We start from the raw sequence: 12,117 nt of genomic DNA, 5'->3' as shown, positions 1-12,117 counted from the left end.
GCATAGGTCCTAGACACACAATTTTCAGGGTTTATTAAACAGAAGACTGTGAACAAGATGAAAACAAAAGATTCCAAAAAGACCAAAAATCAATGTTAAAGTCTGGCGTAAATCCGCCTAGTGCACTTGTATTACCGATTTCCGCATTCCGATGCGGAAATGCAATTTCCGATCAGAAATCAAACCAAACGAGCATCCCTAGTTACTACCAGCACAGGACCAATGAAAAGCTAATACTGAGGGTGAGGGTGGGCCCCCTCCGGCCCAAGGGCCCCGCTGTGTTTGCAACCTCTACATCCCCTTTTGCTACGCCACTGCCTCTATCCTCATTAGTGCTGTGGAGTCGGGGAGTCAGAGCGATTCTGAGTCGGGGGTTTCACAAACTGAGGAGTCTGAGTCAATCCTCCTAAATAAAATCTATAACGTGTAGCTTTGCTGTAGCACGAGAGGCAGCACAAAGCAATGGTTCATTACTGTTACCAGGATCCGCCCAAACGTGAACTATTGCAAACACAATTTTGCGTTCGAGGCCAGCAAACTCATGAACATTGTCAACAACAATGCGATCTTCAGAGAAATGAGCTGCTGTGACAAAATACTCTTCTTTTGTTTGTTCTTCCATCTCTTGTTTAAGAAGTGACATGTCTGCACGTTTTGATGTGACAAACAAAATAGCGATATCTCCTGGTGCATATCCCTCAGAAAGGTATTTCTTGCAACTTTCCCACAAAAACTCAACTAGTTCAGGAAGACTTTGAATGCCCTCCTTCAAATCCCACAATCCTGCTACGTCATGAGCACACTTGCATCCATCCACGATGCCTCTCAAAAAACTGACCTCAGTTTTCCTTAGATTCCTCTCCATTTCAGGGGATCTGTATTGTTGTACAACAAAGTCATTGATGCGTTCTGCTTGTGTAATGGTTCCCTTCATCAGGTCAGGTATGTGTGCAAAGATGCCTTTTGGGCTTCTGATTATATTGTACAAAATCTTATGATTGTACTCCTGCACTGGTGGTAGTAGGCCTTCATATGTTGTTTGTCCTGACTGGAAAGGATCTAGAAAAATGTACAAGCTGCGGGTTTCACCAACCATTTCTTTTGCCTTTGTAAACCAGTCGCCGTATTTACGCTCAAAGGTTTGCGCCTCATCAACAACAATGTGTTTAATGTTTGAATGCTCTCCGTACAGAAAGTCCAGTAATGTCCCAACCTCACAAGTGACTTGTCTCCTGAAACATAAAACAAACAGTCATTACAAAAAGGAAAAGAAGTTACACTTCTCAAAAAAAATGTCATACTTCTCCATTATTCAGAAATGACCTTGTAATAAAATGTGTTATTGTTACGGATTAGGCATGGAATATATGCTGATAGAGCAGGCTTAGGATGAAAGGCTAGGGCTACACTTTACTCCTATCCCTAGAGGTGAGTGCAGATTAGAGATGGCCCAAACTGTTCACCGGCAGAAAGTTCCCAGCGAACATTGGCTGTTTGCCTTCGCGGCAGATGGTGAACACATGGCATGTTTGACTATACATCATGGAGCCAAACTTTGACCCCTTACCTCACATTCAGCAGACACATGGCAGTCAATCAGCTAGCACCCCCTCCTGGACATCCCAACCCCCTATAAAAAACGCAGTTGCGCCGGCCATTTTGGACATATTGCTCGGCTGCATAGTGAGAGCAGGGTCTGACTTGCTGCAGATAGGTAGGGAAAGCATTAGCTAGGCCTGTATCCTTTTTCCTCACTTGCTGTGAAAGCACCCCAAACAGCCCTTTTGAGGGCTAGCACATCGATCTCCTGTTTGTTTGTTTGTTTTTTGTGTGTGACACTCCACAGCCCACTGACACCCACAGCTGTGTGTACACTACTACTATTGTGGTCACATTAAGTTGCGGGCACAGTACCACTCCAGTGCATTATTTGTAGAAATGTAATGTAATGTGATTTCTGCCCTTTAGGGAGTATAACAGTCAAAAATGGTGCAGAGTAAAAAATGGCGCACCGTTCTGCCGATCATAAAACGCTATTTACCGTTTTAATGTATATACATTAAAACGGTAAATAGCGTTTTATAAAACAGCGGAACAGTGCGCCATTGAAAAATTCAGGGAGCTAGTCAGGCAGAGGAGGTCGGGCTGGGGAGGCAGCGGGGTGGAGGGAGTAGGATTAGGTAGCATGTGTATACATTACCTCGTCCCGGCCGGCGATCGCTCCCTCACTTCATAGCTTGCACGAGTCCTGCATCCAGCCAATCACCATGCGGCTTCAGTTTCCGCATGGTGATTGGCTGGATGCAGGACTCGTGCAAGCTCTGAAGTGAAGGAGCGATCGCCGGCCGGAACGAGGTAATGTATACCAATGCTACCTAATCCTACTCCCTCCACCCCGTTGCCTCTCCAGCCCGACCCCCGCTGCCAGCCTACTGCCCGCTGCCTCTCCACCCTGACCCCGCTGCCAGCCCACTGCCCGCTGCCTCTTCAGCCCGACCCCCGCTGCCATCCCACTGCCCGCTGCCTCTCCAGCCCGACCCCCGCTGCCAGCCTACTACCCGCTGCCTCTCCACCCTGACCCCGCTGCCAGCCTACTACCCGCTGCCTCTCCACCCTGACCCCGCTGCCAGCCCACTGGCGAACTGAGGGGGCTATTCCGGGTGTCTGGAACCTCCCCCCTGCACTGAGCTGTGTATTCAGCCAGGGAAGCCCGCATAATATAAACAGCCTCATTCTCCCTCCCTTCTTACTTCTGGTGCTTCCCTCCAGCTAATAGAATGAGAGAGGCAGCCCAGCTTCCCTCACAAGAAGATGCAGCCTGCAGTGAGAGAATGTTGATTATGGAGTCCTGGACTCTCCACAGCACAGAAGTGTCAGACATGATGAAATTAGAGTGCAGGCAAGCTGGTAAATATGCACAGCATGATGCAGAGCTTGCCTGGACTCAGGGTCCGTGGGCAAACATCTGTCTGGTCTCTCCCCATTGTTATAATGACTGCATGTGTGGGTAAGGTGTTTAACAAGCTGAAAAGTTTTTGACAGTCCCTAGACTCCAGGAGGGCTTCTTTCTGACTTGTGTGAGAGACTGACAGGGACAGGAGTCCGATTACAGGCAAGTAGCCTGTCTGATGTGGGACTGCAATACAGATAAGTTCTCTGCTCCATCTCAGGCTATTCTCAATTTCTACACTCCTCTCTCTGGGCTAGTGCAACGCCAAAATGACAATAGCAATCGCTAGCAATTTGTGAGTGTGATTTTGTGAAGTGATTTTCAGAGCGATTTTTGAATGAATTGCTCAAAAACATGCTACATGCAGTATACCTGCGATTTTGAAAAAATCACAAGGCTGCTGTGGGAACACCCACATAGGGTAACATTAGTCAAGCGCTTTTCAAATCACTGTTGATTTGAAAAACGCTCAGAAGCACTCTTGGTGTGCAGCAGCCTCCTTCATTCACCTTTGTTTCCCTCTTTCCCTAGTGCTGGCTGGCTGTGTCTTCTTGCCATACAGGAAAGCTAAATAAAAGTGCAATCCTGGTGAGGCAAAATATTATTATTTAGTATTTATGTAGCGCTGACATCTTCCGCAGATGCATATATCCCTGCATCATATGGGTATCGCTTGTTGTATGTGACACTATGTAGCATATTCCACTGAATTGTCCAAACTAAGTCTATCTCCTGTTCCTCTCTTGGGGAGTTGTTCCAGCGCTGTACCCCGTTCACATTTGCTGCTACCAGAAGCCCTCAGAAACACTCGTGTCCCAAAGATAGGCAGCTCCGTAATACGCCAGCGCACTTTTGTGCATGGGCAGTATGGAGCCACCTGTATTCGGAAGCACTCGGGGACATACGTGCTTCTGGACCTTTCAGGAACCCCCCCCTTAAAAATCCTGCGTTTGCCCCTGCAGCCCACTGCCCGCTGCCTCTCCACCCTGACTCCGCTGCCAGCCCACTGCCCGCTGCCTCTCCAGCCCGATCCCTGCAAAAAAAAAACTTGACATATAAAACGATAAATATCGTTTTAAGTGCAGCACCATTCTGACACTATTGGCGCTGTGCGCCATTTTTGCCTGTCCCCGTATAACCCTACTCTGTGTCAAATACGTAATTTCCCCAGAGACTTTTGCCATGGATCCTCCTCTGGCACGCCACAGTCCAGGTGCTAGACCCCTTGAAACAACTTTTCCATCACTTTTGTGGCCAGAAATAATACCTGTAGGTTTTAAAATTTGCCTGCCCATTGAAGCCAATGGTGGTTTGCCCATTCGCAGAAGTTCGCGTTCGCTGTTCGCAAACGAAAAATGTGATGTTCGCTACATCTCTAGTGCAGATATAGTGGCGGGGTGGGCATTCTCCTCTATGATAGATGCTCCACTCGCCCCCATTCCCTCTCTCCCATCCTTATTCTCCTCTATGATAGATGCTCCACTCGCCCCCATTCCCTCTCTCCCATCCTTATTCTCCTCTCTGATAGATGCTCCACTCGCCCCATTCCCTCTCTCCCATCCTTATTCTCCTCTCTGATAGATGCTCCACTCGCCCCCATTCCCTCTCTCCCATCCTTATTCTCCTCTCTGATAGATGCTCCACTCGCCCCCATTCCCTCTCTCCCATCCTTTGTAATCCATGCTGTCTATAGCCCCCCTGTCACCTCCATAATGCAGTCCTCTATCAGCTGCCTGGCTCTTCTTCCCTATCCTTACATCAGTTTTCTGCTGGAATTCTCCAATTCCTGTGTGGTAAAATTTCTATAGTAATCCTGGGTGACTTTCAACTTTCAACTTCTTGTTGATATCAACAATTTTTTGTCCCCAAACTTGTTCTCATCTCCCCCAAACAAGTGCATTTGAGCGTTGACTGAACACATGCAACTATTGTCAGCTCCTGTACTAATTTTATATGATTTTTAAACTTGTTTTGCTCATGAAATCAATTTTACTAAATCTTGGGTAGTAACTAGTGTTGGGCGAACAGTGTTCGCCACTGTTCGGGTTCTGCAGAACATCACCCTGTTCGGGTGATGTTCGGGTTCGGCCGAACACCTGATGGTGTTCGGCCAAACTGTTCGGCCATATGGCCGAACTAAGAGCGCATGGCCGAACGTTACCCGAACGTTCGGCTAGCGCTGTGATTGGCCGAACGGGTCACGTGTAGTGTTGGGCGAACATCTAGATGTTCGGGTTCGGGCCGAACATGGCCGAACTCCGAACATAATGGAAGTCAATGGGGAACCGAACTTTCGTGCTTTGTAAAGCCTCCTTACATGCTACATACCCCAAATTTACAGGGTATGTGCACCTTGGGAGTGGGTACAAGAGGAAAAAAAAATTAGCAAAAAGAGCTTATAGTTTTTGAGAAAATCGATTTTAAAGTTTCAAAGGGAAAACTGTCTTTTAAATGCGGGAAATGTCTGTTTTCTTTGCACAGGTAACATGCTTTTTGTCGGCATGCAGTCATAAATGTAATACATATAAGAGGTTCCAGGAAAAGGGACCGGTAACGCTAACCCAGCAGTAGCACACGTGATGGAACAAGAGGAGGGTGGCGCAGGAGGAGAAGGCCACGCTTTGAGACACAACAACCCAGGCCTTGCATGAGGACAAGAAGCGTGCGGATAGCAATTTGCATTTTGTCGCCATGCAGTCATAAATGTAATACAGATGAGAGGTTCAATAAACAGGGACCGGAAACGCTAACCCATCACAGATGTTCATTGTTCATGTTACTTGGTTGGGGTCCGGGAGTGTTGCGTAGTCGTTTCCAATCCAGGATTGATTCATTTTAATTTGAGTCAGACGGTCTGCATTTTCTGTGGAGAGGCGGATACGCCGCCGATCTGTGACGATGCCTCCGGCAGCACTGAAACAGCGTTCCGACATAACGCTGGCTGCCGGGCAAGCCAGCACCTCTATTGCGTACATTGCCAGTTTGTGCCAGGTGTCTAGCTTCGATACCCAATAGTTGAAGGGTGCAGATGGATTGTTCAACACAGCTACGCCATCTGACATGTAGTCCTTGACCATCTTCTCCAGGCGATCGGTGTTGGAGGTGGATCTGCACGCTTGCTGTTCTGTGTGCTGCTGCATGGGTGTCAGAAAATTTTCCCACTCCAAGGACACTGCCGATACCATTCCCTTTTGGGCACTAGCTGCGGCTTGTGTTGTTTGCTGCCCTCCTGGTCGTCCTGGGTTTGCGGAAGTCAGTCTGTCGGCGTACAACTGGCTAGAGGAGGGGGAGGATGTCAATCTCCTCTCTAAAGTCTCCACAAGGGCCTGCTGGTATTCTTCCATTTTGACCTGTCTGGCTCTTTCTTCAAGCAGTTTTGGAACATTGTGTTTGTACCGTGGATCCAGAAGGGTATAAACCCAGTAATTGGTGTTGTCCAGAATGCGCACAATGCGTGGGTCACGTTCAATGCAGTCCTAGGCCGAAGAGGTCATAGCCTAGGGTCACAAAACCTGTTTATTGGGCAATTTCAATGGTGGCGAGTCTGACGTACATAAATCGCAGCAATGGCCGTTAGCAACGTCTGAATCTCACGAAATGTCTCATGCAGGTAGAAGACATATTGTTAGACTTGGGCTCCAAAGATGGGTTCCCTACATCTCTGCAAACCAGAGTTACAGGGCTCCAAATTTGGTAAAATCCCCCATAGGCTTTCATTGGGCCTCCTATTTACAGTTCCAAAATCTCACATCTTTTCAAAGGGCAATTACTCAGCAGTGGCAAATTTTCTAGCATTGTAGGGACCCTTAGGGGGAACATGACTGGTGAGTTTCGGGCCCCTAGGCCGAAGAGGTCATAGCCTAGGGTCACAAAAACCTGTTTATTGGGGCTATTTCAATGGTAGTGATGGTGACGTACATAAATCGCAGCAATGGCCGTTAGCAAAGTCTAAATCTCACGAAATGTCTCATGCAGGTAGAAGACATATTGTTAGACTTGGATTCCAAAGATGGGGTCCCTACATCTCTGCAAACCAGAGTTACAGGGGTCCAAAATTGGTAAAATCCCCCATAGGATTTCATTGGCTCCCTATTTCACTTTCCAAAATCTCACATCTTTTCAAAGGGCAATGGCTCAGCAGTACCAAATTTTCTAGCATTGTAGGGACCCTTAGGGGGATCATGACTGGTGAGTTTTGCCACTGCTGAGCCATTGCCCTTTGAAATGGTGTGAGATTTTGGAACGGTAAATAGGAGGCCCAATGAAAGCCTATGGGGGATTTTACCAATTTTGGACCCCTGTAACTCTGGTTTGCAGAGATGTAGGGACCCCATCTTTGGAATCTAAGTCTAACAATATGTCTTCTACCTGCATGAGACATTTCGTGAGATTCAGACGTTGCTAACGGCCATGGCTGAGATTTATGTACGCCACCATCACTACCATTGAAATAGCCCAAATAAACAGGTTTTTGTGACCCTAGGCTATCAACTCTTCGGCCTAGGGGCCCGAAACTCACCAGTCATGTTCCCCCTAAGGGTCCCTACAATGCTAGAAAATTTGGTACTGCTGAGCCATTGCCCTTTGAAAAGATGTGAGATTTTGGAAAGTGAAATAGGGAGCCAATGAAATCCTATGGGGGATTTTACCAATTTTGGACCCCTGTAACTCTGGTTTGCAGAGATGTAGGGACCCCATCTTTGGAATCCAAGTCTAACAATATGTCTTCTACCTGCATGAGACATTTCGTGAGATTCAGACTTTGCTAACGGCCATTGCTGCGATTTATGTACGTCACCATCACTACCATTGAAATAGCCCCAATAAACAGGTTTTTGTGACCCTAGGCTATGACCTCTTCGGCCTAGGGGCCCGAAACTCACCAGTCATGTTCCCCCTAAGGGTCCCTACAATGCTAGAAAATTTGGTACTGCTGAGCCATTGCCCTTTGAAAAGATGTGAGATTTTGGAAAGTGAAATAGGGAGCCAATGAAATCCTATGGGGGATTTTACCAATTTTGGACCCCTGTAACTCTCGTTTGCAGAGATGTAGGGACCCCATCTTTGGAATCCAAGTCTAACAATATGTCTTCTACCTGCATGAGACATTTCGTGAGATTCAGACTTTGCTAACGGCCATTGCTGCGATTTATGTACGTCACCATCACTACCATTGAAATAGCCCCAATAAACAGGTTTTTGTGACCCTAGGCTATGACCTCTTCGGCCTAGGGGCCCGAAACTCACCAGTCATGTTCCCCCTAAGGGTCCCTACAATGCTAGAAAATTTGCCACTGCTGAGTAATTGCCCTTTGAAAAGATGTGAGATTTTGGAACTGTAAATAGGAGGCCCAATGAAAGCCTATGGGGGATTTTACCAAATTTGGAGCCCTGTAACTCTGGTTTGCAGAGATGTAGGGAACCCATCTTTGGAGCCCAAGTCTAACAATATGTCTTCTACCTGCATGAGACATTTCGTGAGATTCAGACGTTGCTAACGGCCATTGCTGCGATTTATGTACGTCAGACTCGCCACCATTGAAATTGCCCAATAAACAGGTTTTGTGACCCTAGGCTATGACCTCTTCGGCCTAGGACTGCATTGAACGCGACCCACGCATTGTGCGCATTCTGGACAACACCAATTACTGGGTTTATACCCTTCTGGATCCACGGTACAAACACAATGTTCCAAAACTGCTTGAAGAAAGAGCCAGACAGGTCAAAATGGAAGAATACCAGCAGGCCCTTGTGGAGACTTTAGAGAGGAGATTGACATCCTCCCCCTCCTCTAGCCAGTTGTACGCCGACAGACTGACTTCCGCAAACCCAGGACGACCAGGAGGGCAGCAAACAACACAAGCCGCAGCTAGTGCCCAAAAGGGAATGGTATCGGCAGTGTCCTTGGAGTGGGAACATTTTCTGACACCCATGCAGCAGCACACAGAACAGCAAGCGTGCAGATCCACCTCCAACACCGATCGCCTGGAGAAGATGGTCAAGGACTACATGTCAGATGGCGTAGCTGTGTTGAACAATCCATCTGCACCCTTCAACTATTGGGTATCGAAGCTAGACACCTGGCACAAACTGGCAATGTACGCAATAGAGGTGCTGGCTTGCCCGGCAGCCAGCGTTATGTCGGAACGCTGTTTCAGTGCTGCCGGAGGCATCGTCACAGATCGGCGGCGTATCCGCCTCTCCACAGAAAATGCAGACCGTCTGACTCAAATTAAAATGAATCAATCCTGGATTGGAAACGACTACGCAACACTCCCGGACCCCAACCAAGTAACATGAACAATGAACATCTGTGATGGGTTAGCGTTTCCGGTCCCTGTTTATTGAACCTCTCATCTGTATTACATTTATGACTGCATGGCGACAAAATGCAAATTGCTATCCGCACGCTTCTTGTCCTCATGCAAGGCCTGGGTTGTTGTGTCTCAAAGCGTGGCCTTCTCCTCCTGCGCCACCCTCCTCTTGTTCCATCACGTGTGCTGCTGCTGGGTTAGCGTTACCGGTCCCTTTTCCTGGAACCTCTTATGTGTATTACATTTATGACTGCATGCCGACAAAAAGCATGTTACCTGTGCAAAGAAAACAGACATTTCCCGCATTTAAAAGACAGTTTTCCCTTTGAAACTTTAAAATCGATTTTCTCAAAAACTATAAGCTCTTTTTGCTAAATTTTTTCCCTCTTGTACCCACTCCCAAGGTGCACATACCCTGTAAATTTGGGGTATGTAGCATGTAAGGAGGCTTTACAAAGCACAAAAGTTCGGGTCCCCATTGACTTCCATTATGTTCGGAGTTCGGGTCGAACACCCGAACATCGCGGCCATGTTCGGCCTGTTCGGCCCGAACCCGAACATCTAGATGTTCGCCCAACACTAGTAGTAACACTACCCAATCTTGGTTACGCTGGTAACCACCAGCGTAACCAACGGGAGCCTGGGATCCAGGTGCATCAATTTCAGGCAGTAAGAAGAAGAGGATATCCTGCTACACCGTGGTGAGGGTTATAAGGATCTCTCCAACTTTATTTAACACATCAGCGGATACACAGAAAACAGCTCACGCGTATCGGAGCTCTGCATGGCTCCTTAATCATAGCTAACATCAAGCAACTAGACACAGGTTTAAATAGTCAGGTGTCCGCCTACAATGGGCGTTGTTACTTTTCTTAAAGTGACAGTACAAGACACATTTAAAATGGTTATGCCAGTGTGTACAAAAAAGGTTAAAAAACCCTCTAGTGGCAAGATCGAAAAAACATCAAGAGTCATATTACAAAAAGCACCTTTATGCAACCACATAGTATGGACATCAAACAATGACATCTGAGGCTATATCTGTATAAGTGAATGTAAATGAGATGCAGAAAGGAATAAAGGGGAAAGGAATTGCAGAACAAATAGTTAGGGGGAGGGAAAGGAAGGAAGGAAGGAAGGAGGGGAAAGGAGGGGAAGGATGTAGGAGGGGAAAGGAGGGGAAGGATGTAGGAGGGGAAAGGAGGGGAAGGAAGGAGGAGGGGAAAGGAGGGGAAGGAAGGAGGAGGGGAAAGGAGGGGAAGGATGGAGGAGGGGAAAGGAGGGGAAGGAAGGAGGAGGGGAAAGGAGGGGAAGGAAGGAGGAGGGGAAAGGAGGGGAAGGATGTAGGAGGGGAAAGGAGGGGAAGGATGTAGGAGGGGAGAGGAGGGGAAGGAAGGAGGATGGGGAAAGGAGGGGAAGGATGTAGGAGGGGAAAGGAGGGGAAGGATGTAGGAGGGGAAAGGAGGGGAAGGATGTAGGAGGGGAAAGGAGGGGAAGGATGTAGGAGGGGAAAAGAGGGGAAGGAAGGAGGAGGGGAAAGGAGGGGAAGGATGTAGGAGGGGAAAGGAGGGGAAGGAGGGGAAGGATGTAGGAGGGGAAAGGAGGGGAAGGAAGGAGGAGGGGAAAGGAGGGGAAGGATGTAGGAGGGGAAAGGAGGGGAAGGAAGGAGGAGGGGAAGGATGTAGGAGGGGAAAGGAGGGGAAGGATGTAGGAGGGGAAAGGAGGGGAAGGACGTAGGAGGGGAAAGGAGGGGAAGGATGTAGAAGGGGAAAGGAGGGGAAGGAAGGAGGAGGGGAAAGGAGGGGAAGGATGTAGGAGGGGAAAGGAGGGGAAGGAAGGAGGAGGGGAAAGGAGGGGAAGGATGTAGGAGGGGAAAGGAGGGGAAGGATGTAGGAGGGGAAAGGAGGGGAAGGATGTAGGAGGGGAAAGGAGAGGAAGGAAGGAGGAGGGGAAAGGAGGGGAAGGATGTAGGAGGGGAAAGGAGGGGAAGGAAGGAGGAGGGGAAAGGAGGGGAAGGATGTAGGAGGGGAAAGGAGGGGAAGGAAGGAGGAGGGGAAAGGAGGGGAAGGAAGGAGGAGGGGAAGGATGTAGGAGGGGAAAGGAGGGGAAGGATGTAGGAGGGGAAAGGAGGGGAAGGATGTAGGAGGGGAAAGGAGGGGAAGGAAGGAGGAGGGGAAAGGAGGGGAAGGATGTAGGAGGGGAAAGTAGGGGAAGGAAGGAGGAGGGGAAAGGAGGGGAAGGATGTAGGAGGGGAAAGGAGGAGAAAGATGTAGGAGGGGAAAGGAGGGGAAGGATGTAGGAGGGGAAGGATGTAGGAGGGGAAGGATGTAGGAAGGGACGGAGAGAGGGGGGATGTAGGAGGGGAAAGGAGGGGAAGGATGGAGGAGGGGAAAGGAGGGGAAGGAAGGAGGAGGGGAAAGGAGGGGAAGGATGTAGGAGGGGAAAGGAGGGGAAGGATGTAGGAGGGGAAAGGAGGGGAAGGATGTAGGAGGGGAAAGGAGGGGAAGGATGTAGGAGGGGAAAGGAGGGGAAGGATGTAGGAGGGGAAAGGAGGGGAAGGAAGGAGGAGGGGAAAGGAGGGGAAGGATGTAGGAGGGGAAAGTAGGGGAAGGAAGGAGGAGGGGAAAGGAGGGGAAGGATGTAGGAGGGGAAAGGAGGAGAAGGATGTAGGAGGGAAAAGGAGGGGAAGGATGTAGGAGGGGAAGGATGTAGGAGGGGAAGGATGTAGGAAGGGACGGAGAGAGGGGGGATGTAGGAGGGGAAAGGAGGGGAAGGATGGAGGAGGGGAAAGGAGGGGAAGGAAGGAGGAGGGGAAAGGAGGGGAAGGAAGGAGGAGGGGAAAGGAGGGGAAGG

The 12,117-nt window shown here is 48.9% G+C and overlaps 1 protein-coding gene across 1 annotated transcript in view; it reads right to left on the bottom strand.

Moving 5' to 3' along the window:
• Positions 1-374: 374 nt before the first annotated feature.
• The window catches only part of LOC137544584 (schlafen family member 13-like), a 63,048-nt gene continuing 51,305 nt past the window's right edge, over positions 375-12,117 (bottom strand). Inside the window, exon 6 of the mRNA XM_068265682.1 lies at positions 375-1,232. Within this exon, the coding sequence (XP_068121783.1) occupies positions 407-1,232 (826 nt within the window). The 3' untranslated portion in view covers positions 375-406. The remainder of the gene's footprint in view (positions 1,233-12,117) is intronic.

Source organism: Hyperolius riggenbachi, chromosome 2, assembly GCF_040937935.1.
Source record: "Hyperolius riggenbachi isolate aHypRig1 chromosome 2, aHypRig1.pri, whole genome shotgun sequence".
In the NCBI taxonomy this organism is placed as follows: Eukaryota; Metazoa; Chordata; class Amphibia; order Anura; family Hyperoliidae; genus Hyperolius; species Hyperolius riggenbachi.
This window is presented reverse-complemented; position numbering and strand designations above follow the sequence as displayed.